The following is a 27,022-nucleotide window of genomic DNA, read 5'->3' as shown; positions in this document are numbered from 1 at the left end:
CACAGACACTCTCTCACACACACACATTCACAGACACTCTCTCTCACACAGACATTCACACACACTAACACAGACACACACAGACACACTCTCACACACACATTCACAGATACTCTCACACAGACATTCACACTCTCTCTCTTACACACATTCACAGACACTCTCTCACACACACCTCACAGACACTCTCTCACACATATTCACACTCTCACACACATTCACAGACACTGTCTCTCACACACACATTCACAGACACTCTCATACACAGACACTCACAATCTCTCACACAGACACTCACAATCTCTCACACACACATTCACACTCTCTCTCGCACACACTCTCTCACACACACTCTTTGACACACACACATTCACACACACTCACACAGACATTCACAATCTCTCTCACACACATTCACAGACACTCTCTGACACACACACTCTCTCACACACACACTCACAATCTCTCTGACACACACATTCACACACACTTTCTCTCACACACACTCACAATCTCTCTCACACACACACATTCATACTCTCTCTCACACACTCTCTCTCACACACACATTCACAGACACTCTCTCTCACACACCCACAGATACTCTTTCTCACACACACATTCACAGACACTCTCTCACACAGACATTCACAGACACTCACTCTCACACCTACATTCACAGACACTCTTTCTCACACACACATTCACAGACACACTCACACAGACATTCATAGACACACTCACACAGACATTCACACACACATTCACAGACACACTCACACAGATATTCACACTCTCACACACACATTCACGCACACTCTCTCACACATACATTCACAATCTCTCTCACACACACATTCACAGACACTCTCACACACACATTCACAGGCAATCTCTCTCACACACTCACAAACACTCTTTCTCACACACACACTCACAAACACTCTTTCTCACACAGACACTCAGACACGCTCACACAGACACAGACACTCTCACACAGACACTCATAGATACACTCTCTCACACACATTCACAATCTCTCTCTCACACATATTCACAGACACACACACATGCACACACACACTCTCTCACATTTGCATACAAACATACACATTCTCTCATACACACATAGACTCTCACTCTCTCACACGCACTCTCTTTCAAATATACTTTCTCTCTCATACACTCCCTCTCATACACTCACTCTCCCTCATACACACATACACAGTCTCTCTCACACACATACTCTATCTCTCACACACTCTCATACACACTCTCACACACACTCTCTCATACACACTCTTTCACGCACACATACAGACACGTTCTCTCACTCTCACACACTCACAGGGAAAACTTCTCTCACAAAGACATGCTCATACTCCTGCCCCACTCCCACTTGATGCCCCTCACTTGCCCCTTCAGGTGCCAACCCCTTGTTTGTTGTGTCCCACTCACCAACTTCTGGTTGCTACCTCTCCACTGACCCTTACTGTTTTGCTCGGTGTTCCTTTATGAGTTCTCACCACTTCCCACTCACTGCCCATCCCCTGATCACTAATGTCTTTCAGAGAAGGAGATTTGCCACCATTACCCCCTCTGGCCTACACGTGACTCCAGGCTCACTGTAATGTGGCTGACTGTGAAATGCCCAACCACACAATTACATTGAAGAAGGTGGCTCACTGCTGCCACCTGCTGGCCTTGTTGTCAATGCCCATCATTCAATAAGACAAACCTGGGAGAGGCCAAGTGAAGACCCCCATTTAAACCTGACTCTCTCATTCCCAAATGCATTCTCCAGCTTCTGTCTTAATCCATCTTCCTTTCTCCAATTTCTCAGCTCACAAAAGGGAGCAGACATTTCGGACACCATAAAACCAGAAGAAATAGGAACAGGAGTGAGCCACTCGGCCCCTTGAGGCCGTTCCACCAACCATGAGGATCATGTATGATCCAACATTCTTCATGTCCACTTCCTTGCATTTTGCACCTAACCCTTGACTCCCTGACTGTTCAGAAATCTATCAATCTCAGCCTTAAATGTGCACAGGGACTCTCCCATGCAGCTTTCTGCGATAAGGGATTCTCAAAGACTCTCAACCCTTTGAGAGAAGAATTTCCTCCTCATCTCAGTCTTAAATTGGCACCTCTTTATTCTGAGACTAAATATCCTGATACAGGTACCTTGTGCTTAAAAAGAAATCCGTGTGTTCTGTTTCTTAAAAAAAGCTGATGGAGCTGCTGAGCTTGACTGAGTATAAATTGTGCTGCCATATTCGTTAGCTTACGACAGCTACTACAATTCCAACAAGTACCCCTTCAGCTCTGAAGCAAATCACAACATCCTGAGATCATGCAAGGGACATTGAGAAGTTTTTTTTCCCTTGCCGTGGAGCTTGCTGTTTGGAAATTGACTCCCGCATTTCTCACAGTGCCATTGTGACGATACTGCCACAAGTTTAGGGGGAGACCGTGGTAGCGGTCATACCACTGGCCTAGTATTCAGAAGCCCACATTACGGCTGCAAGAGCGTGGGTTCAAATCTCACAATCGTAGCTGGAGGAATTTGCACTCAGTTAATAAAATCTGGAATTGCAAGCTAGTCTCAGAGATGGTGACGATGCTCACTCACATCGCTTGTTATAAGAACCCATCTGGTTCACTAGAATCATAGAAAGTGGGAGTAGTCCATCCAACCCTTTGAGCTTGCTCCACCATTCTGTATAATCATGACTGATGATCCATCTTTGATCCCTCTAGCCTGAAGAACTATATCTAACTCTTTCTTGTAAATATTCCATGTTTTTGGTCACAACCTCTTCCTCCAACAAAGAATCCCACAGTCTCACCACTCTCTGAGTGAAGACATTTCTCCTCACCTCAGTCCCTATTGGCCTACCCCATATCGTTAAAATGTGACCCCTGATTGGGACCTCCCTGGTCATCAGTAACAATCTTCTCCGTATTTCATAATGTTTGAATTCCATGGGCTTCTGTGAGGTCTCCCCTCATTCTTCTAACCTCCAGTGAGTGTAATCTTAAGTAATGCAGTCTCTCTTCAAATGTTAGTCCTACCAGGTATTGGTCTGGTGAACCTTCATGACATTCCCTCCATCGCCAGAACATCCTTTCTCAGATAAGGAAACCAAAACTGTGCACAATACTCCATATAGGGACACTCCAATCCACTACACAGTTGCAGCGAGACATCAATGCTCCTGTACTCTCACTATGATAGCCAACAAAAGCATTTGCCTTCTTCATTGCCCACTGCACCTCCATGCTTACTCTCGGTGGCTGGTGTACATGGGCATCCAGGTCTCATTGCACCTCTCCCTTTCTCAATCTATCGCCAATCCAACCACAATCTGCCCAACTGTTTTGGCTACTAAAGTGGATCACCTCACATTTATCCACAACATATTTCCTCTGCCTTGCCTTTTCCCACTCTCTCATCCTGTCCAAATCACACTGAAGTTTCTCCACATCCTCCTTGCACCATCAGTAGGTCAGATGTCTGGTACATAGAATAGGACTATGCCAACAGCTCGGGTGCTAATTCCATTCTGGCTGAGATAGATCTTCATCTTCACCCCACCCCTGAAGATGGAAGGTAATGATGAAACCCTCACTGACAAAAACTGTCAAGGAAAATTAACTCTGCCTGTCTGCTGATGCTTCATCCTATGAGCTAGAGATCCCTGTATTCAGGCTGAGTACAGTGGCTCACAGAATGGAATAAATACATTTGTTTTCCTTCTACTTCCAGGTGGAAGGAGCTCAGGCAACAAGAAGACGGATGGAGTTAAGGTAGGAAATAATGCTGTATCTCCTGCCTCTGCTTTCTATAGAATCACTGATGTTGGGCTTGAAAGTCCTTCCTTTGTGACAAATGATAGTGGCTGCCCAAAGCCTTTGTCAACCCTTTCTTTTAACTTTCAGTTTGAAGTGCTCTGTCTCTGAGTCTAAGGGTCTCTGAAAACAATTAGGCCTCAGTAGCCCAAAAGCCTCATGTTGCACAGAGTGAGCAAGCCTTGGAATTTCAATGTCATTCTCTTAATATTAACAAGTTTTGAGCAGATTTGTAGCTCAGTTTGAGATTCTGGATGTAGGTCTGCTCGCTGAGCTGGAAGGTCCATTTTCAGACGGTTCGTCACCATACCAGGTAACATCATCAGTGAGCCTCCAGTGAAGCACTGGTGTTAGTGACCCGCTTTCTATTTATGTGTTTAGGTTTCCTTGGGTTGGTGATGTCAGTTCCGGTGGTGATGTCATTTCCTGTTCTTTTTCGCAGAGGGTGGTAAATGGGGTCTAAGTCGATGTGTTTGTCGATAGAGTTCCGGTTGGAATGCCATGCTTCTAGAAGGAACACAGAAAGCGGGTCACTAATACCAGTGTTTCACTGGCGGCTCACTGATAATGTTATCTAGTATGGTGACAAAACATTTGAAAATGAACCTTCCAGCTCAGCAAATAAGCTTATATCCAGATCCTCTTAATATCCTCAAATCAAACATTGCCTTTCTCCCTCATGGAATGGTGAATAGTAGAAGGCAGAGTCTAGATTAGAGTGGTGCTAGAAAAGCACAGCGGGTCAGGCAGCATCCGAGGAGCAGGAAAATACATCGATATTCCTGCTCCTCGGATGCTGCCAGACCTGCTGTGCTTTTCCAGCACCACTCTAACCTAGACTCTGGTTTCCAGCATCTGCAGTCCTTGTTTTTACCTAGGTAATAGTAGAAGGCAGCCATTCAGCCCATTAAGTCTTGCTCTTTCTGTTCCTTCTGGTCCAGTTGGTTCCACTCCTTGGCTCTTCCTGCAGAACTTTGCCATTCTCTTCTTTTTCTGGACATTATCCAAGTCTCATCCAGAGCACAGAAGAGACCCATTGAGTCTACAGCAACCTATCTAGTTAAGCCCACTTTCTAGTGCTTGTCCCATAACCTTGAATGTTGCGACATTTCAAGTGATCATCCAAATACAGAGGAACCTCGATTATCTGAATGACACGGGCGGGAAGTACTTTGCTCGGATAATCAAATGCCGGATATTACAGTTTAGGCAGGCATCAGGATCTGGCGATCTTGCCTGGATAATCTGAAATTCAGATAATCAGATGCCAGATAATCGAGGTTCCTCTGTACTGTTTTAAAGGTTTTCCCTCCCAGGCAGTGGATTGCAGACTCTCACCACCCTCTAACCCTCCTGCCTTTCACCTTTAAAATTATGACCCTTCATCTAAGAGGAACAGCAGCTTTCTATCCACCCTGCCCATGTCTCTTTATAATCTGATACACCTCCATCACATTCCCCTCGAACCTTCTCTGCTCCAAAGCAAACAACCTGAGCTTATCCAGTCTCTTTCCCATCGGTGAATAGTTCAATCCCAGGCAACATCCTGGTGAATCTCCTCTGAAACCCCCTCCAGTGTGATCACATCCTTGAAGAACAGGGAAGAAGGGCTCAGTAGAGGTGATTGTCAGCACTGAACCTCACTCAAGTGTGAACAGGCACATCCTCAGAAATAAACTGGCCCAAGTCCTCACACACAACTAACCAGATGGATCATCGAGAAAAGATTTTCTTTTCCTTATCAATCCTGTGGTTCCGGGTGTGAGAGGGTTTAGCTGGGTGGATTGGGCACACTGGATATTTCTTCTGTTTCTGATTAAGAGCAGATTTGATCATGGTGTTCAAAATCAGGAAGGGCTTAGACTGAGTCAATAAAGTTAAAAATCACGCAGCGCCAGGTTATAGTCCAACAGGTTTATTTGGAAGTACAACCTATCGGAGCGCTGCTCCTTCATGAGGTAGAGGAGCTGTACTCCAAAATTTGGTGCTACCAAATAAACCTGCTGGACTATAACCTGGTGTTGTGTGATTTTTTAACTTTGCCCACCCCAATCCAACTCCAGCTGTTCCACATCATGAGTCAATAAAGCGGAACTGTGTCCGGTGACTGAGGGTCAGTCACCAGCTGGCATGGATTTAAGGCAATTGGCAAAAGAACCAGCGACAACATGAGAATTTTTTTTGCAAGAGTGGTTCAAATTTGAAACGCGCTGTCTGAAAGGGCGGCACATTCTGATTCAATGGGATAATATCCAGAAAAAGAAAAGAATGGTAAAGTTATGCAGGAGGAGACAAGGAGGGGAACAACTGGACCAGTCTTCAAAAAAGAGAGAAACAGAAGGAATAAGACGTGATGGGCCGAATAGCTGCCTTCTACTATTCACAATTCCATGAAGGAGAAAGACGATGTTTGATTTGAGGACATCAAGAGAATGACGTTGAAATTGCAAGCCTTGGTCACCCAGTTCTCTTTTGTAACTCCTTCCCACCAATCGGACAACAGAGCAAGTGTACGTTGGACTAAAACAATCAATTCATTTCCCTGAGAGACTTGAAGATCCTTGGCAGAAGCTCATTACCAACATCTGAACACAAGGCAGTTACCTGAAGAGGATTTAGCCATTCCACCCCTTACACTCCCAGTCCTATTCAGATAAGATGGTTAGCTGCGGTTGTATGTATTCCTGGAGAATTAGCCATTTAATGGCCACAACATTCACTCGTAGAGAGTCATAAAGTCGTTCAGCACAGAAGGAGACCCTTTAGTCCAACTCGTCCATGCTGACCAGATATCTGAAATTAATCTACCCCTGTTTGCCAGCATTTGGTCCATTTCTCTCCAAATCCTTCCTGTTCATAAATAAAAACACTCAAATAGTCCCCACACCCCTCCACCTTCCCCCCCATTCCAATATTGTTATGATCAAAAGGCATAAGATGGAAAGGGCAAACCTTTTCTCGAAAGACCCAGCAATTAACTTCCAGGATGGCTCATGACAAAGGAGACTCATCCTTACTTTCTGGAGATTCTGGGACAATCCAGGCGAGTTGGTAACCCTACATCCGGACAAATCGAGGCTGCTGTCCACTTTTAGCACCTTTTCCGCACCCTTCTTCCAATGTAGCCCTCAGAATCCCTTTAGGATTTCAACACCTCACTCAGATCACCCTTCAACTGCCCAGCCCAAAGGAAATACAAACCTCGTTGATGAAAGCTTTTCTACCCTTTAAAGAGCTGCTGTTTACAATTCCAAAATAACCCAATTTCCTGCTTTCTGTCAACGAAAGAAAATAAAAATCACCTACGGCACAATGTTTGATTTCAAGGGAGAAGTTCCAGTGAAATTAGTCTGTACTAGTGTTGACAAACCCACCTGAAAGCCCCCTCCTTGCTGTCACTGCATGTGTTTCTACACCGTGGAAACTGCAGTGGTTTGAGTAGGTGCCTTCCAAGGTGCAGTCAGCAATGAACATCTGTAAATTAATATTTTTAAAACTGCTACCAATGGAACCAATCAGTGCTCTTTGTGGGATGGTACTGTGCTCAGGTTTTTGACTATGTATTTTTGGTAAGCTCACTGCTACATCCAGAGGATGTTAATTTACCCCCTTTTTTTCTCTCCTGCCATATGAGATACAACTTGCATCTGAAAGCTACTGGTTGCTGACCTGAGAGTGGCCAGGGGAAACAATCGTAACTAGTCCGTTCAGTTTGAGAGAGAGTGTGTGAGAGAGAGAGAAAGAGAGAGAAGTGGGTTAAAGACGAGTATCTTAAACTCAAGTAGAGACAACTATCTGGGCTTGAGAGTTGAGCTGAAATAAATTGGCATCTTAGACTAGAAGATAGTTTGATAAAACAGCAGTTGCAGATATTTAAAAGGACAGTTTAAAATACCCCGAGGAGCTCCTGCAGAGACGTCCTGGAGCTGAGATGACTGACCCTGAGCAAAGCACTAGAAACACCTCATCAACTCATTCCCTGACAACTCATTCAAAATCTCTAGTTAGGACCTGCTGAAGATAATGAGTGGCAATTATTCAGAGTTAAAGCTGCTTTCAAAGGGAACGGGGATTGTTTTGAATTTGCAGTCACTGTCATCAGAACAATGTGCTGTGCAGCTAGCTAACTGATTCACAGCCACCCTTGGCAAGAACAACGAGTACAAGATTCTCAGAAACACCTCTTCCTCAGTAGAACTGCCCATTTAACATTTCCCTCCCACTGCATCTAAAGAATGTACTGAGCCATGTAAAGTTAAAATCATTAGGTATGTGTGTATTGGGACATCTTCAATAATTGTTGCTGATTTGTTTACCCTTGAGTTCTTCCGTGAACACTTTGCAACCCAGACTCAATGACTCTCACTAGCACTCTCTGGAGGCCGGAGCACAAACCTGCGCTCACGTTGCCAAAGGAGTTCTGGGTTGCCAGAGGTGCCATTTTATGGATGAGATTTTAAACGGAGGTAAACCTCTCAGGTAAATGTGAAAGACAACCCCCAGCAGGCCTGTTCCCCTACTGTCCCGGACAATAATCGAAACAGATTATCTGATTGTTGTATCACGGCTGATGGTGGGATGTTACCCTGCACAACTCACTTAGCACTCTTCTGACATTGCAACGTCCTTATTTCAAAACATAAAGGACTTGAATATGGAACATTATAAGGAGGTTGTCCAGGTGGACTTCATTGAATATGAATTTCCTAACTAACCTCGAGCTGTTAACCTGGGTCAATCAGGAAGCCCTGGCTGACAGATATAAACAGGAATTCTCAGGGATTCTTCTGGGGACTGACCCTGATTTGGCTGGTCGGAGTCCATGCACATGTAAATAAAGGGTGACTTGATGACAGAAGATGGGCCTCCATGGAGTTATTTCAAAAACTTAGGGCTGAAAAGACATTATATTAAATAGATATTATTATTCTTCATTCAAGGGACATGGTGGTCGCTGGTGAGGCAGCATTTATTGGCCTCCATCATTGCCCAGGGGAAGATAGTGATGAATTGTTTGCTTGAGGAACATTCACAGTGCTGTTAATGAAGGAGTTCCAGGATGCAAATCCAGTGACAGTGACATAGTCCCAAATATTTGAAAATCATTGAAAAGGGAGGCATGTTGCCAAAACATTTTATATTGCGTTCCTCAGTGGTTAGCACTGCTGCCTCACAGCGCCAGGGACCCAAGTTCAATTCCACCCTCGTGCAACTGGCTTTATGGTGTTTGCACATTCTCCCTGTGTCTGCGGGAGTTTCCCCAGGGTGCTCCAGTTTCCTCCCACAGTCCAAGGATGTGCAGGTTTGGGTGAATTGGCCATGGGAAATTTTCTGCAGTGTTCGGGCTAGGTGGGTTGGCCACAGGTGATGCAGGGTTTCAGGGATAGTCTGGACTGGGGCGAAGGTGGGTCGGGGTGGGATGCTCTTCAAAGGGTCAGTGTGAACTGGATGGGCTGAATGGCCTGCTGCCACACTGAAGGGATTCCATAAAAAAAATTCAAAATACAAGAATGCCAAATTTCAAGCGCTCAGACCAATTTAAATTAAAATAAGCTGTGTCTCACTTCTGAGGAAAATTAAGTTGAGTGGAGGGAGTAGAGGGAGGCATGTGGTCATCTAATAAAGATCTTAAAGGTAAGTAAAGTTTTCAATAAGGTTGGCATTTAGGTTATTGGTAACACATGCTGGTCTTGCTGATGAGGAATGGATAAAAAGTTAGAGGGAACAGTGTGACAAACAGCTTCACTTTACCAGACAGGAATCCAGAGACCCTGTTCTGAAGTAGCTTCTTCACCCTGACAGTGATGAGCAAAAGGAAGACACTAACACAAGGCAGGTGAAGCGAATAATGTAGATGCATGTAGGTGGACTCTAGATAAGCATCTGAGGGAGAAACAAAAAGAGAATTCTCCTGAGATATGGAGATGAGAAACGGCAAGAGAGATTCGATTGGGATGTCAATACTGCCATGGACTGGTTGGGCCAGGGGTCTTGCTGGGGCTTTTGAAGAGCTACAGAGCAGGTGGATGAAATTTGGGGCAGATCAGCTACAATCTGACTTGAGGGACTGAATTACCTCTTCTTGGAGGAAGGGTTAACTATAATATACTCTAAGAATACCCAGTGAGCACGTGCATTAGAAGCTTTGGTGCAATGATGTCATATCACATGTAATTGAGACCCAAACGTGAAGGGGTCTGGAGATGTCTTATCTTACTATCCCTTTTCTGTATTAATGTTCAAGAAAACCTGTCAACTGAGTGTAGACCTAACCTTGTGACAGTTCCTAAATTTCAAAAGCCACTAGAGACAGTAGTATGTACATAAGATGGGTCAGTTAGAGTAAAAACCTCCAAACAGTGAGTATTGACACAGCAGCGATTAATCTACCTTGACGATTCTATGTACACCAGCGATCGCATACAGTTTGGAGACCGTGTGTACATTGGGATTTGCTCCTGTTTTTGGACAGGCATGACCACACACAAGATGCTTACATGTGTGCCCATGTGATTAAATGAACATGATGGACAATGCACATTTTTGACTGTTTGCATATTCTTAGTCCTTGCATTATGCACTAAGTGCTCAGACATAATTCCATAAAGACCACCTTACAGTACATTTAAAATTATTTTTGATTTTGCAAAGCTATTTCCTTTGCATTGCATACATAATAAGCCTGAAGAAGGGCTTATGCCCGAAACGTCGAATCTCCTGCTCCTTGGATGCTGCCTGACCTGCTGCGCTTTTCCAGCAACACATTTTCATGCATAATAAAACCCAACCTTAAACCTGTTTCTTTTTGCGTATTCCTTCTTGTGGATGTGGGTATCACTGGCAAGGTCGGCATTTATTGCCTATCCCCGATTGCCCTGGAACTCAGTGGCTTGCCATGGTATTTCAGAGAGCAGATTAGACTCAACCCCATTGCCTGTGTGTAGAGTCATACATAGGACAGGCCAGGTATGGATCACTGTCTTCAAAGGACAATAGTGAACCAGATAGGTTTTTATGACAATCGATAATGTTCCTGTTTGATTTTCTCTTCCTTGTGACTCTTTGGAATTCCCTTCCTCAAAAAGCAGAATCTTTAAATATTTTTACGGCAGAGGTAGATAGATTTGTGATGATTGAGGAGATGAAAGATTAGGATTGGCCATGTTGAATTGCCCATAATATCCAGGGTTGTGCAGACTAAGTGGATTGACATTGGAAATGGGTGGCACAGTGGCTCAATGGTTAGCACTGCTATCTCACAGCACCAGGCACCCCAGTCCAGTTCCAGCCTTGGGCCACTGTCTGTGTGGAATTTGTCCAATATTCCCGTGTCTGCATGGGTTTCCTCTGGGTGCTCCCGTTTCCTTGCACAGTCCAAGGATGGGCAGGTTAGGTGAATTGGCCATGTTAAATTGCCCATAGTGTTCAGGGATGTGTAGGTTAGGTGCATTAATCAGGGGCAAGATTAAAGTGGTGCTGGAAAAGCACAGCAGGTCAGGCAGCGTCCGAGGAGCAGGAAAACTGATGCGTTGGTCAAAAGCCCTTCATCACCCTCTGTCCACACATCAATGAATTCAATACACTTTGTGACATATTCCAGAAGCATTAATCAGGGAGAACATAGAGTAATAGGGTAGGAGAATGGGTCTGGGTGTAATACGCTTTGGAGAGTTGGTGTAGACTTTTTGCGCCAATTGGCCTGTTTTCCACACTTTTGGGATTCTGTGAAATGCAGGGATAGGGTAGTGGGGGAGCGATGGTCTGGGTGGGAGGCTCTTCACACGGGGGTGGGTGAAGATTTGATGAGCCAAATAGCCTGCTTCCACACTCTATGATTTTATGATTATAAAGCCAAATGCTGGAATGTAGAGTTGAGGTTAAGATCACATCAGCCATGATCTTATTGAATGGTGGAACAGGCTTGAAGGGCCAAGTGGCCTACTCTTGTTCCTTGTTCTTTTGTTTCCGTGGGTCAGTGTTAGAATAGAATAGAATAGTAATTTATTGTCTCTTGTATTTTTACAAAAAAATACAGTGAGAAGTGTTTAAGTTGCCATACTCTGGTGCCATTTAAATAATAAATTATATTTAAAAAAATTAAGACACGTTCTATCCTAGTTCAATTCACGGCTCCTGGTTCCAGATTATTTAATTTAGTTTTAATTCCACCAATTGTCCTTGTGGGGTTTGAACCAATCTCACTAGAGGATTAGTCTGGGTCTCTGGATTAAATTATCCAATCATATTTACCACTATGCTACCACAACCCCTACCTCTTTCCTCAACATCTCCTCAATAAAAGATTGCTCAGCTCCACTGTGACTTCTGCACATAAAACCTTGATCTGTGGCATGTGCCCCCACTGAGTGTTTTGGAATCGAGTTAAGCATATTGCCATGGTGACTTCTCATTGTAACAGTGCTCTGCCTTTAATCTAGGAATCCTCAGAGAGCACCAACACTACTATTGAAGATGAAGATACAAAAGGTAAGACACAAAGAGAAAAAACTATGATTCCGCAATGGAGGGCAGAGAAAGTGTATCCACTTGTGTAGGAGCCAGATCTGAGAGGCCTTAGTTATAACCCAGCTTTTGCTGCACTGCACTGTTATTTCCAACAATTTTCTCAATATTAGGACCCTCTGGAGTATAAGATCATGGGAGATTTCCCACAAATGTGAGTTCAGTGCATCTCAAAATTTCTGCAAACGTTTTCTCCGCTTTAGTAAAATCAGTTAAGCAACAGGCGCAGCCCTCAGAAACCCAATTTACAAAAATATTTCCAAATTAGGGGTGGCACGGTGGCTCAGTGGTTAGCACTACTGCTTCACAGCACCAGGGTCCCAGGTTCAATTCCAGCCTCAGGCAACTGTCTGTGTGGAGTTTGCATATTCTCCCCGTGTCTGCATGGGTTTCCTCCCACAATCCAAACATGTGCAGGCCAGATGAATTGGCCAGGCTAAATTGCCCATAGTGTTAGGTGCACTAGTCAGAGGGAAATAGGTCTGGGTGGGTTACTGTTCGGAGGGTCGGTGTGGACTTGTTGGGCTGAAGGGCCTGTTTCCACACTGCGGAAATTTCAGTTATGGGAAGAGGTTGGAACTGTCCTCCTTGGGGAGAAGGAGATTGAGCGGAAGTTTATCCAAGGCTTTTCCAAACCATTGGCAGGCTTGCTAGTGTAGATGGGTGAAACTGTTCCTACTCAGAACGGATGAAGAGGGCAAAGACTTAAAATGATTTGCAAATGTCACAAGGGTGAAGTCAGCGAAAGGCTTTCACTCAGCGAGCAGTTACAGTGTGGAAGTGTGATGGAGACGGGTTCAATTGAGGCATGCAAGAGGATGATTATTGGATAGAAATAATGAGAAAGGGTGTGGGGGAAATGCAAATGATTAGCATGAGGTGATGTTGGTCAATTAATGAGCCAGTGCAGGCATGATAGGCCGAATGGCTTCCTTTTGCTCACTAACACTTGTGTGGTTCTGTAAACGATCCACTCCCTCAGGGTAAATTCATTAGCATTACATATTCTTCTAATGGTCTATGTTTTCAGGCCTTTGATGAGACTTCAAAGATTAAGCTGAATGTTTTGGGTAGAACATGCTAATTTTGAAAAGTATTCATCATTTTTATCTAATTTACAAAGGAATTGATGACTCCAGTTACATAAGACAACAATTTGGTACTTTTTTTAAGATGTCACTTTCAGGCATTTGAAATTGACTTACCCAAGCATAGTGGAGTGGTTTAAAAAGCTTATATTTTTAGGACAAATCAAATTCCAGCTGCATTAATCAAAATTTATCAAGTTAGCAATCTTCAAAAGGAATATTATCAATGCAATGTACTTTTTGAAAAGAAAATTGTATTTCAAAGTGCTGTATGATTATTTCATGGCAGAGTTTGCAAAGAAGTCTGCATGGAGACTCAGTGGGGGACGAAAACTATTTTCTTGATTTTGGATCTGGTAAAGCATTGTGAATAAATTGAAATTAGCTAAATTTTTGCCTCCCACAGTATGCTGTCCTTCCAGGCAAGTTCAAGACTTAATTGTCCCACAGTTAATATATCTTGCACATTTTTTCAAATTCATTCACATGTTAGGCCAACATTTATTGCCCATTCCGAACTGCCCCAGAGTGCAGTTAAGAGGCACATGTAGGCCGGGCCAGGTGAGGAAGGCGGTTTCCCTCCCTAAAGGATATTAGTGAACTCGGGGATCTTGGGGGAGTCGATAGCTAGCGGTATTGTTGCTAGACTGTTAATCTAGAGACCAAGGTAATGTTCTGGGGAGCTGGGTTCAAATCCCACCGTTGCAGATGGTGGAATTCGAACTAAGAGTCTAATGATGACCATGAATTGATTGTCAGGAAAATCCCATCTTGTTCACCAAAGTATTCTAGGGAAAGAAACTGCCGTCCTTACCTGGTCTGGCCTACATGTGACTCCAGACCCAAAGCAATGTGGTTGACACATAACTCTAGATAATCAGGGATAAATAATACTGGCTTCATCCTGCAATTGAATGGGTTCTTTCCCTATTGGGTTCAGATGCTCTGAGCAGGGAGAGGCAATTTTCTACGATAGGCACAAAGGATGAGATGGGGTGGAGAATGACGGAGATTAATGGACGAGGGAGAGATGGAGGCAAGTTTGGATGAAAAAAGAAATCCATGGACTGGAAGTACAGATAACGGGATGAATCAATGGAGGAATTGATGATGAGAAGAACGAATATAGAGAGCTGTGAATGGATGAAGGGAGAGACAGCAAGAGAAATGGTTAACAATGGTAGGGATACACTAATGGAGGAGTGTAAGGAAGGTTTGTTGGGATTCCAAGGAAGGGTTTGAACTGCCACAAACCCACACCCTATAACTTCAGTGCACACCGTGTAGAAAGCACATCTTTTTAAGTTAATGTGTGTGTTGTCAATGAGGAGTCATTTCAACCTTCCTCTTTCTGTGCTAATTATAGTGCGTAAACAAGAGATTATCAAAGCTACAGAGCAGCTGATTGAAGCTATTAGCAATGGTGATTTTGAGGCATACACGTAAGTTCCTTTCCCAATCAAAACATCTGCTTGTGTTCTATACCAGTTATCAGAACATTTTGAAATAATTACCCATCTGACAGAAACTGTGTGTCAATAATTCTGAGAAATTCCTACTGGTATCTTATATTGAATTGGTCAAATGCAGATTTGCAATTCACCATCCAATCCCGGTCCTGGAAATCCATCATCCATCACTGTCTTCCTTACTGCCATTGTCTTCTAGAGATGTACAGCACGGAAACAGACTCTTTGGTCTAACCTGTCCATGCCAACCAGGTATCCCAACCCAATCTAGTCCCACCTGCCAGCACCCGGCCCATATCCCTCCAAACCCTTCCTATTCATATACCCATCCAGATACCTTTTAAATGTTGCAATTGTACCAGCCTCCACCACTTCCTCTGGCATCCCATTCCATATATGTACCACTCTCTGTGTGAAAAAGTTGCCTCTTAGGTCTCTTTTATATCTTTCCCCTCTCACCCTAAACCTATGACCCTCTAGTTCTGGACTCTCCCACCCCAAGGAAAAGACCTTGTCCATTTATCCTATCCATGCCCCTCATAATTTTATAAACGTCTATTAGTTCGCCCCTCAGCCTCCGACGCTCCAGCAAAAACAGCCCCAGCCTGTTCAACCTCTCCCTATGGCTCATCTTTCTCCCCTCTCTCCATTCCATCCATCCCCCATTCTTGCCATCCCCTCATCTTTCCCTTTATCTATTCCTCCTTCCATCCATTCTTCTGTCCCTACCTTCTTCCATCTTTTCCTCCTTCCCTATTTTGTGCCGTTATGACATATCATAGCAGACGTTTATCACTTCCTCCTTGGGTAACTCTTTCCCTGGATGCTGTCTGGTGTATTTCCAGCATTGTATGCTAGTTCCTTTGCCAAGAGAAGTGAATCCTCACTGTTTTGATTTGTTGATCTTTCAGGAAGATGTGTGATCCTGGGGTGACTGCGTTTGAACCTGAGGCTTTGGGAAACCTGGTGGAAGGACTCGATTTTCATAGATTCTACTTTGAGAATTGTAAGAAACATTCTTGTTCCACACAAGTTAAATTATTGTATTTTAGCTATGTATAATTAGTAAGTTTGCAGATAGAGTCATAGAGTCATAGAGATGTACAACATGGAAAGAGACCCTTCGGTCCAACCTATCCATACCGACCAGATATCCCAACCTAATCTATCCCACCTGCCAGCACGTGACCCATATCCCTCCAAACCCTTCCTATTCATATACCCATCCAAATGCCTCTTAAATGTTGCAATTGTACCAGCCTTCACCACATCGTCTGGCAGCTCATTCCATACACGTACCACCCTCTGCGTGAAAAAGTTGTCCCTTAGGTCTCTTTTATATGTTTCCCCTCTCACCCTAAACCTATGTCCCTCTAGTTCTGGACTCCCCAACCCCCAGGGAAAAGTCTTTGTCTATTAATCCTATCCATGTCCCTCATAATTTTGTAAACCTCTATAAGGTCACCCCTCAACCTCCAATGCTCCAGGGAAAACAGTCCCAGCCTGTTCAGCCACTCCCTGTAGCTCAAATCCTCCAACCATGGCAACATCCTTGTAAACCTTTTCTGAACCCTTTCAAGTTTCACAACATCTTTCCAATAGGAAAGAGACCAGAATTGTACTCAATATTCCAATAGTGGCCTAACAGTGTCCTGTACAGCCGCAGCAAGACCTTCACAATCCCTGTACTTAATACTGTGACCAATAAAGGAAAGCATACCAAACACCTTCTTCACTATCCTATCTACCTGTGACTCCACTTGAGAGGAGCTATGAACCTGTACTCCAAGGTCTCTTTGTTCAGCAACACTCTCCAGCACTTTACTATTAAATGTATAAGTCCTGCTAAGATTTGCTTTCCCAAAATGCAGCACCTCACATTTATCTGAATTAAACTCCATCTGCTACTCCTCAGCCCATTGGCCCATCTGGTCCAGATCCTGTTGTAATCTGAGGTAACCGTTTTCGCTGTCCACGATACCTCCAATTTTGGCGCCATCTGCACCTCTTACACTCACATCCAAATCATTTATGTAAATGACAAAAAGTAGAGGACCCAGCACCAATCTTTGTGGCACTCCACTGGTCACAGGCCTCCAGTCTGAAAAACAACACTTCACCACCACCCTCTGTCTTCTACCTTTGAACCAGTTCTGTAGCCACATGGCTAGTTCTCCATGTATTCCGTGAGATCTAACCTTGCTAATCAGTCTCCCATGGGGAACCTTATCGAACGCCTTACTGAAGTCCATATAGATCACATCTACAGCTCTGCCCTCATCAATCCTCTTTGTTACTTCTCCAAAAACTCAATCAAGTTTGTGAGACATGATTTCCCATGCACAAAGCCATGTTGACTATTCCTAATTAGTCCTTGCCTTTCCAAATACATGCACATGCTGTCCCTCGGGGCTCCCCCCAACAACTTGCCCACCACCGACGTCAGGCTCACTGGTCTATTTTCCCTGGCTTATCCTTAACACCCTTCTTAAACAGTGGCACCACGTTAGCCAACCTCCAGTCTTCCAGCACCTCACCTGTGACTATCAATGATACAAATATCTCAGCAAGGGGCCCAGCAATAACTTCTCTAGTTTCCCACAGAATTCTTGGGTATACCTGATCAGGTCCTAGGGACTTATCCAACTTTATGTGTTTCAAGACATCCAGCACTTCCCCCTCTGTAATATGGACATTTTACAAGGTGTCACCATCTATTTCCCTACATTCTATACCTTCCATATCCTTTTCCACAGTAAATACTGATGCAAAATACTCATTTAGTATCTCCCCCATTTTCTGCGGCTCCACACAAATGCTGCCTTGCAGATCTTTGAGGAGCTCTGTTCTCTCCCTAGTTACTCTTTTGTCCTTAATGTATTTGTAAAAACCCTTTGGATTCTCCTTAATTCTATTTGCCAAAGCTATCTCATGTCCCCTTTTTGCTCTCCTGATTTCCCTCTTAAGTATATTCCTACTGCCTTTATACTCTTCCAAGGATTCACTCGATTCATCCTGTCTATACTTTACATATGCTTCCTCCTTTTCCTTAACCAAACCCTCAATTTCTTTCATCATCCAGCATTCCCTAAAGCTATTAGCCTTTCCTTTCACCTTAACAGGAACATACTTTCTCTGGATTCTCGTTATCTCATTTCTGAAGGCTTCCAGCCGTCCCTTTACCTGCGAACATCTGCCCCCAGTCAGCTTTTGAAAGTTCTTGTCTAATACCCTCAAAATTAGCCTTTCTCCAATTTAGAACTTCAACTTTTAGATCTGGTCTCTCCTTTTCCATCACTATTTTAAATCTAATGGAATTATGGTCGCTGGTCCCAAAGTGCTCCCCCACTGACACCTCAGTCACCTGCCCTGCCTTATTTCCCAAGAGTAGGTCAAGTTTTCCACCTTCTCTAGTATGTACATCCACATACTGAATCAGCAAATTTTCTTGTACGCACTTAACAAATTCCTCTCGATCTAAACCCTTAACTCTATGGTAGTCCCAGTTTATGTTTGGAAAGTTAAAATTCCCTATCATAACCACGTTATTATTCTTACAGATAGCTGAGATCACCTTACAAGTTTGTTTCTCAATTTCCTCTGACCATCAGGAGGCCTATAATACAATTCCAATCAGGTGATCGTCCCTTTCTTAAAACTCCGTTCCACCCAAATAACTTCCCTGGATGTATTTCCTGGAATATCCTCCCTCAGCACAGCTGTAATGCTATCCCTTATCAAAAACGCCACTCCCCCTCCTCTTTTGCCTCCCTTTCTATCCTTGGATGAAGAAATTGCTCAAGGCATTGAATCTCATGAGACCACCAACATCCTGGCAGTAATACTGAACTCATGTACTCCAGAACTAGCTGTGCCATTTCATTTTGGCTACAATATATAAAGTTGTGCAGTTATGTTATGCACAAGAAGGACAACAAATTCAATCCAGCCAATTATCCACTCACCCATCCTCAATTATCAGCAAAGTGATGCAAGTGTTAGTGACAACATTATCAAGCTGCACATTCACAGTACTAACCTGCTAACTGAGGATCTGCCAGGGCTGCTGGGTCCTGATCTTACTCCAACCTTGGTCCAAACATGGTCAAAGAGGCGAATGCAAGAAGTGAGGTGAGATTATGATTGCCCTTGACTTTAAGACTGTATTTGACAGAATCTGACATTAAGCAGTCCCAGTAACACTGAAGTCAATGCAAATCAGGAGATGATTTGGAGATGCCGTTGTTGGACTGGGGTGTGAACAAAGTTAAAAATCACACAACACCAGGCTATAGTCCAACAGGTTTAATTGGAAGCACCAGCCTTTGGAACGCCGCTCTTTCGGAGCAGCACTCCATAAGCTAGTGCCTCCAACCAAACCTGCTGGACCACAACCTGGCGTTGCGTGATCCCTAACCAAATCAGGAGAGACTGTCTACTGGTTGGAGGCATACCTGGCAGAGAGGAAGTTGCTTGTGGTGGTTGAGGTCAATCATTTCAGCTGCCAAACATTTACGCATGAATTCCTGTGGAATTACTCCTCGGTCCAACTACTGCCAACTGTTTCATTAATGACTTCCCACAGCACAAAAATATAGAAACATAGAATAGAGTAGGAGTAGGCCATTTGGTCCTTCAAGCCTGCTGACCATTCAATATAAAGACGGCTTATTATCTAACTTTAAGATTAGATTAGGTTACTTATAGTGTGGAAACAGGCCCTTCAGCCCCACAAGTCCACACCGACCCTCCGAAGAGGAATCCACCCAGACCCATTCCCCTACATTCACCCCTTTACCTAACACTACAGGCAATTTAGCGTGGCCAATTCACCTAATCTGCACGTTTTTGGACATAATGCCCAGTTCCTGCTTTCTCCCCATACCTTTTGACCCCTTTCACCCCAAGAACTAGGCAGATTGTGCTGATGACTGCACTGTTCAAATACCGTTCACAGCTCTTTAGATAATCAAGCAGGCAGCAAGACATTCAGACTTAGGTGAAATTCCGAGTAACATCCACACCGCATAAATGCCCAGCAACGGTCATTTTCAACCAGTGAGTCTAACCATCTCTGCAAGACATTACTGATACGAAAACCTCAACCATGAACGTGCTAGGGGTTATACTTCACAGCCTACTAAATGCTGTAGTCACAAGATTATATCAGAGATTACAAAATGATTATGGGTAACTTATGTCCATATCCCCCAAACACTGTCCATGAGCCACAAGCTAAAGTCAGGAGTGTCATGCAATTACTTCCACTTTCCTGGATGTGTGTGACTTAAACAACAATCAAGAAATTTGACACAATCGACAACTTAAAAGATGAACTGACTGCAACTTTCAAATCTGCAAGCTTGACCACGGAGAAGGGCTGCAGGCCCATGGGAACAGCATCTTTTACAAGTTTCTCTCTAAGCCACAAGCTATCTTAACGCAGAAAGATAAACACTGCCCTTCACAGCTGCTAGGTCAAAAAGCACCAAAATTGGAGGTGTAGTGGACAGCGAGGACGGTTACCTCAGATTACAACAGGATCTGGACCAGATGGGCCAATGGGCTGAGAAGTGGCAGATGGAGTTTAATTCAGATAAATGTGAGGTGCTGCATTTTGGGAAAGCAAATCTTAGCAGGACTTATACACTTAATGGTAAGGTCCTAGGGAGTGTTGCTGAACAAAGAGACCTTGGAGTACAGGTTCATAGTTCCTTGAAAGTGGAGTCGCAGGTAGATTGGATAGTGAAGGCTGTGTTTGGTATGCTTTCCTTTATTGGTCAGAGTATTGAGTACAGGAGTTGGAAGGTCACGTTGTGGCTGTACAGGACATTGGTTAGGCCACTGTTGGAATATTGCGTGCAATTCTGGTCTCCTTCCTATCGGAAAGATGTTGTGAAACTATAAAGGGTTCAGAAAAGATTTACAAAGATGTTGCCAGGGTTGGAGGATCTAAGCTACAGGGAGAGGCTGAACAGGCTGTTTTCCCTGGAACGTTGGAGGCTGAGGGGTGACCTTACAGAGGTTTACAAAATTATGAGGGGCACGGATAGGATAAATAGACAAAGCCTTTTCCCTCGGGTGGGGGAGTCCAGAACAAGAGGGGATAAGTTTAGGGTGAGAGGGGAAAGATATAAAAGAGACCTAAGGGGCAACTTTTCCATGCTGAGGGTGATACGTGTATGGAATGACCAGCCAGAGGATGTGGTGGAGGCTGGTACAATTGCAACATTTAAGAGGCATTTGGATGGGTATATGAATAGGAAGGGTTTGGAGGGATATGGGCCGGGTGCTGGCAGGTGGGACTAGATTGGGTTGGGATATCTGGTCGGCATGGATGGGTTGGACCGAAGGGTCTGTTTCCATGCTGTACGTCTCTGTGACTCTATGACTCTATTCACTTCAACATGAGTCAATAGTAAAAACTTTTAACTGATGACGTCCCAATTAATGAATTCCCAACCCACTGTGTTTGTCAGTCCCTGTTAAAGTCTTGCTTTGTCTTGAGCACAATGACTTAATTCCTTTAGCTTTTAAAGGGAATGAAATATAGAAGCATAGGAAATAGGAGCAACTGTAGGCCATTCAGCCCTTTCAGCCTGCCCCACCATTCAATCTGATCATGGCTGAACATCCAATACAGCCCCCCTGGTTCCAATGTTCTCCCGTTACCCTTTGATCCCTTTAGTGCTATGTACTATATCTAACTCCTTCCTGAAAACATTCAATGTTTTGGCCTCAACCATATTCTGTGGCAGAGAATCCCACAGACTCCCCACTCTCTGGGTGAAGACATTTCTCCTCACCTCAATCCCTGTATCCTTAGAGTGTGACCCCTGGTTCTAGACTCCCCTGTCATTGGGAATATCTTGCTTGTATTTACTCTTTCTAGTCTTTGATGGAATTTTATGGGTTTCTATTAGATCATCCCCCAACCCTCAATCTCATTCTTCTAAACCCCAGTCAATAACTGATTTAGTCACTCTTTATATGTGAGTCCTGCCATCCCAGAAGTCAGTCTGGTAAACCTTCACTGTACTCCTTCCGTAGCTCAATCTATTGCCATTCGGATAATAATCTGCCTTCCCATTTTTGCTGCCAAAGTGGACGACCTCAAATTTGTCGACATTATATTTCATCTGCCATGCAATTGCCTACTCACTCAACTTGTCCAAATCACACTGAAGTATCTCTGTATCCTCCTGACAGCTTACCCTCCCACCCAGTTTTTGCTGTTTGCAAACTCGGAGATATTACATTTAGTTCCCTCATCTAAATCATTAACATATTATAGCTGGGATAATAGCTATAATCCCAGTGGACCCTGTGGCACCGTAATACTCACTGCATGCCAATGAGAAAAAGACCTGTTTATTCCTACTGTTGGTTTCCTGTCTCCTAACCAATCCTCATGCACATATTTTACATGTCTATCTTTTCGTTGTAGGACCATATCAAAAGCCTTCTGAAAGTCCAAATCCATTCACTCCTCCTTATCAATTCTACGAGTGGGATCCTCAAAAAATTCCAATCGATTTGTCAAGCATGATTTCCCTTTGTTAAACCACACTGTCTTGGTTTGATCTTTATGGCCTGGTATCGTGACCCATTGGGTATCACTCTTAACTCCACAGTCAACTCTCACTCCACAGACAGACTGACACTCTTAGTGACAGTACTGAGGGAGTGCTGCACTGTCACTGTTTCGGACATGAAACCGAGACTCCACCTGAATTCTCGGATCCCTTTCCACTATTTCTTGAGGAAGAGGGGTGGATTTCTCCAGGGTGGCGGGAATATCCTGATGGCCAATATTTATCCCTAATCCACATCATTATCAATGAGAAAGATAATCTGGCCATTATCACATCACTATTAGTGGGGGCTTACTGTACGCAAATTGTCCAGTAATGGCTAAACAGCGAAAACTAGCTTATTGACAACTTGCGCCCATGTCCTGAAATGTACATGGCACTATATAAATACAGGGAGAAAGTGAGGACTGCAGATGCTGAAGACACGGTGGCACAGTGGTTAGCACTGTTGCCTCACAGCGCCTGAGACCCGGGTTCAATTCCCGACTCAGGCGACTGACTGTGTGGAGTTTGCACGTTCTCCCTGTGTCTGCGTGGGTTTCCTCCGGGTGCTCCAGTTTCCTCCCACAGTCCAAAGATGTGCGGGTCAGGTGAATTGGCCATGCTAAATTGCCCGTAGTGTTAGGTAAGGGGTAAATGTAAGGGTATGGGTGGGTTGCGCTTTGGCGGGTCGGTGTGGACTTGTTGGGCCGAAGGGCCTGTTTCCACACTGTAAGTAATCTAATCACTGTCGAAAAGTGTGGTGCTGGAAAACCACAGCATGTTAGGCAGCATCCGAGGTGCAGGAGAATTGACATTTTGAGCATAAGCTCATCATCAGGATATGTTCCTGATGCAGAGCTAATGCTTGAAACATTGACTCTCCCGCTCCTCGGATGCTGCCTGACCAGCTGTGCTTTTCCAGCACCACACTTTTCGACACTACGTAAGTGCAGCCGTGCGTCTCTAGTACTCCACTTTGTTGCTGTTCTGGTATGGACAGTCACACAACATGCTGCGGGGACCTCTCCCTACCCTCTGAGTCCTCAGTCGATGAATTTTGAATTATTGGTTTTGGGCTGGCAATTGCTGATGATTCTTTCTTACCCTCCACAACCCCACCGACTCCGTTTCCAGTGTGGTCTAAGAACAACAAGCCAGTGCACACCACCATCCTGAACCCACACATCCACCTGATCGGGGAAGAAGCTGCCTGCATTGCCTACATCCGCATCACACAGTACATTGACAGCAGCGGCATTCCCCGCACCGCCCAGTCCGAGGAGACACGGATCTGGCACCGACGTGATGGAAAATGGCAAATTGTCCACTTCCACCGATCGGGATCTCCGTCTGCTCTGGCCAAGTGAGTATTCAATCCCGGGATTCTGTGGCTGGGATGCGGAGGGATAAACCTGGAGTTAAGCATCGGCATGAATTGGAATCAGTGGGATTGTGGGTGGGGATTGAGGTAGACAGGGACAAAGTTCCCGAGTGAAAGCCCCCAAATCTCAGGCAGGCTCTCATTGGTTGCGTTCCGATGAAAGGATTTCGTTTTGTTATCTTTTGGTTTATGACCCAGAAAGGGTTTGTCCTGCAAATGATAGCTGTCCCAGCATTTTAAGTGCCCAGACTAGGCTGGTTCTGCCCAATGAGAGAATGCTACCCTATTGAAAGTCCCACCTTAAGGTGAGACATCAAACTGGTGGCTTTGGAAGTTGTCACAGGACTACTGTGTAAAAGAAATTCCACGCACAATGTCCTGCCCCAATATTTATCCTGTAACCCACATCTTATTTCTATGGGTGCCACATAACCTACGTTACAGTTGTGGTGTACATCACAGTTTACACAGATGCACTCCTTCATGTGCACATGCTGCTGATGTGGAGAATAGAATCTGCAATGTTCTTCGCATCACACAGAGAACTGAGAACCTCTTACCAAGTGCCGCTGATTTGCGTTGGAAGAATTTGCAGGGTGAGAAGCTGTTTTGCTGCTTTACGATCACACCTTCCTCAGTCATCATGTCGAGAAGGTTGGTGAGCTGGGTGGTAAAGCAGAGTGATCTCAGCAGCGTCGGCTCAATCCCCCGCTGCCTGAGGTTTATATGAATTCCATCCTTCTCACCTTATCCCCTTGCCTCAGGCATGATGACCCTCAGGTTAGGCCACAACAATCTCAAATCATGACGTTTCTTTTGCTTGTCATCAAGTCTTGGGAGGACTGGGAGTCAAACCCAGAGCCTCTTAGTTCAGAGGTAGGGACACTACCCACTTCACCACCAGTCCTCCCATTACTGCATTAAAAGGTAGTTCGTTGGCTGAAAGCTTCAAGCAACAGTGGCATGGTAGGTCAGTGTTTAGCACTGCTGCCTCACAGCACCAGGGAGCCGGGTTCAGTTCCACCTTGGGGCAACAGTGTGGGTGGAGTTTACATGTTCTTCTTTGTCTATGTGGGTTTCCTCCAGGTGCTTTGGTTTTCTCCCACAGTCTAAAGAGGTGCAGGTTAGGTGGGCTCGCCATGCTAAATTGCCCTACAGTGTCCAGGGATGTGCAGGTTAGGTGGGCTGGCCATGCTAAATTGCCCTATAGTGTCCAGGGATGTGCAGGTTAGGTGGGCTGGCTCTGCTAAATTGACCTACAGTGTCCAGGGATGTGCAGGTTAGGTGGGCTGGCCATGCTAAGTTGCCCTATAATGTCCAGGAACCTGCAGGTTAAGTGGGCTGGCCATGCTAAATTGCCCTACAATGTCCAGGGATGTGCAGGTTAGGTGGGCTGGCCATGCTAAGTTGCCCTATAATGTCCAGGGATGTGCAGATTAGGTGGGCTGGCCATGCTAAATTGCCCTATAGTGTCCAGGGATGTGCAGGTTAGGTGGGCTGGCCATGCTAAGTTGCCCTATAATGTCCAGGAACCTGCAGGTTAAGTGGGCTGGCCATGCTAAATTGCCCTACAATGTCCAGGGATGTGCAGGTTAGGTGGTTGGCCATGTTAAGTTGCCCATAGTGTCTAGGGAAGTGCAGGCCAGGTGGGTTGGCAATGGGAAATGCAGGGTTATAGGACTGGGGGCTGGAACTGGGTGGGATGCTCTCCAGACGGTTGGTGTGAACTCGATGTTCCACATGGCAGGTTTCCACACCGTTGGGAATCTGGAGTGATGAAAGGATGCTCAAAAGTACTGCTTTCTTTCTTCTTTGATCTAATTTTGTCTGCAGCTGAAACTCCTTCTGTCCAGTCTCCTGCTGCTATCCCTGACTGACTTGCACGCAAGGACGATATCTCCTGTGTAACCTCACCGCTGAACTCAAGTCTCCCCCCCCCACCGGAGAGAGAGAGGTGGAATGCTTGGCGGAATTACTGCTGGATTGAGTAATCGGTTCCTCCACTCACAACCCCATGTTTGCAGGGAGAGTGATGAATTTCATAACCGATCATCCTTTTTTGTATCCTAAGAGGCAATATCTGTCGTTCTGGCATGTTTACAGCGATATTTATGATTCCAATCAATTTACAGTGTAGTTGTATTTTAAAATTGTGATAGTTAAGTGATGACTTTATAACTTGGCTGCGATGCATGTTTTTTACTGTATTGCCGGGCGCAAAAAAAAATTCAAATTACGGGCGTTTGCAATCTCAACATGAACTTGGGGAGGGAGGAAAGAGTGATCAAAATTGTTGATGGTCCTGTCATTGGGATTATTCATTGGGACAGCATGAGGAATAATGGGCTTGTAGGAAGTGCTAGTCTAGTTAAGACTTGGCAAGGGATATTCCCCCTGTGAGCTTAACAGAGACTGTAAGCAATGTCTCTGAGGTGGAACTTTCATGTGATTAATGTGCCCCACCTTAACCACGGCTGCACTTTGAACTGGCTGAAAGCACTTTGTGGTATGTTTGGGAGATTGAATATCTTGTACTTTGGTGAGATTAATAAGCAGGGAAAACCTTCCTCATTTCAAATCAAAAAACCAACGGTCAATAAATGACCGTTTTGCTTTAAGAGGGCTCGTTAATGCATTGCCCGATTTGGCCCGTTGCAGTTTGAAAGCAATGATTTTGAACACCGTTTGTACATTTTTACTCAGCAATCCGTCCAAATGAGCTTCCTCGGATCTTTTGTGACTCTGGCTTTACTGAGACTTGTGATCGTTGGGAATAAATAGCTTAATTCTCTTGTCCTCACAAGCTGATAGGGATGTTTGGCTTTACAGGGGTTCCCAATGGAAAATTTAGGCACAGGATTCTTACATTCTACCGGACAATGCCCATTGGTATAATCTGATGCCAAACCAACACTGGCATGATCGAGCAGTCAAACTCATTGAATTTCAGCTCAATTCTTCAATAATGACTGAATCACATCTGAGACCTCATAGACTGCACTCACCCTCACCAGCCCTTTCTAATCTTTGAAGAAAATGCTGGGTCTCCTGCTAGATCTGTGAATTTCCACTTTCTATTCCCCTCTTTCTTCCTCACACCCACACGCGTTCGCGCCCCCACCCCTTCCC

The 27,022-nt window shown here is 44.6% G+C and overlaps 1 protein-coding gene across 1 annotated transcript in view; it reads left to right on the top strand.

The window, feature by feature from the left end:
- Nucleotides 1-25,992, top strand: part of LOC132823489 (calcium/calmodulin-dependent protein kinase type II subunit alpha) — a 240,250-nt gene extending 214,258 nt beyond the window's left edge. Inside the window, exons 13-18 of the mRNA XM_060837410.1 lie at nucleotides 3,793-3,813; nucleotides 12,294-12,342; nucleotides 14,833-14,908; nucleotides 15,847-15,941; nucleotides 23,647-23,875; nucleotides 25,727-25,992. Of these exons, the coding sequence (XP_060693393.1) occupies nucleotides 3,793-3,813; nucleotides 12,294-12,342; nucleotides 14,833-14,908; nucleotides 15,847-15,941; nucleotides 23,647-23,875; nucleotides 25,727-25,730 (474 nt within the window). The 3' untranslated portion in view covers nucleotides 25,731-25,992. The remainder of the gene's footprint in view (nucleotides 1-3,792; nucleotides 3,814-12,293; nucleotides 12,343-14,832; nucleotides 14,909-15,846; nucleotides 15,942-23,646; nucleotides 23,876-25,726) is intronic.
- The last annotated feature ends 1,030 nt before the right edge of the window (nucleotides 25,993-27,022 follow it).

This window comes from Hemiscyllium ocellatum, chromosome 16 (genome assembly GCF_020745735.1).
Source record: "Hemiscyllium ocellatum isolate sHemOce1 chromosome 16, sHemOce1.pat.X.cur, whole genome shotgun sequence".
NCBI classification, from domain to species: domain Eukaryota; kingdom Metazoa; phylum Chordata; class Chondrichthyes; order Orectolobiformes; family Hemiscylliidae; genus Hemiscyllium; species Hemiscyllium ocellatum.
The sequence above is the reverse complement of the archived record's forward strand: the minus strand, read 5'-3'. Positions and strand labels throughout refer to the sequence as shown.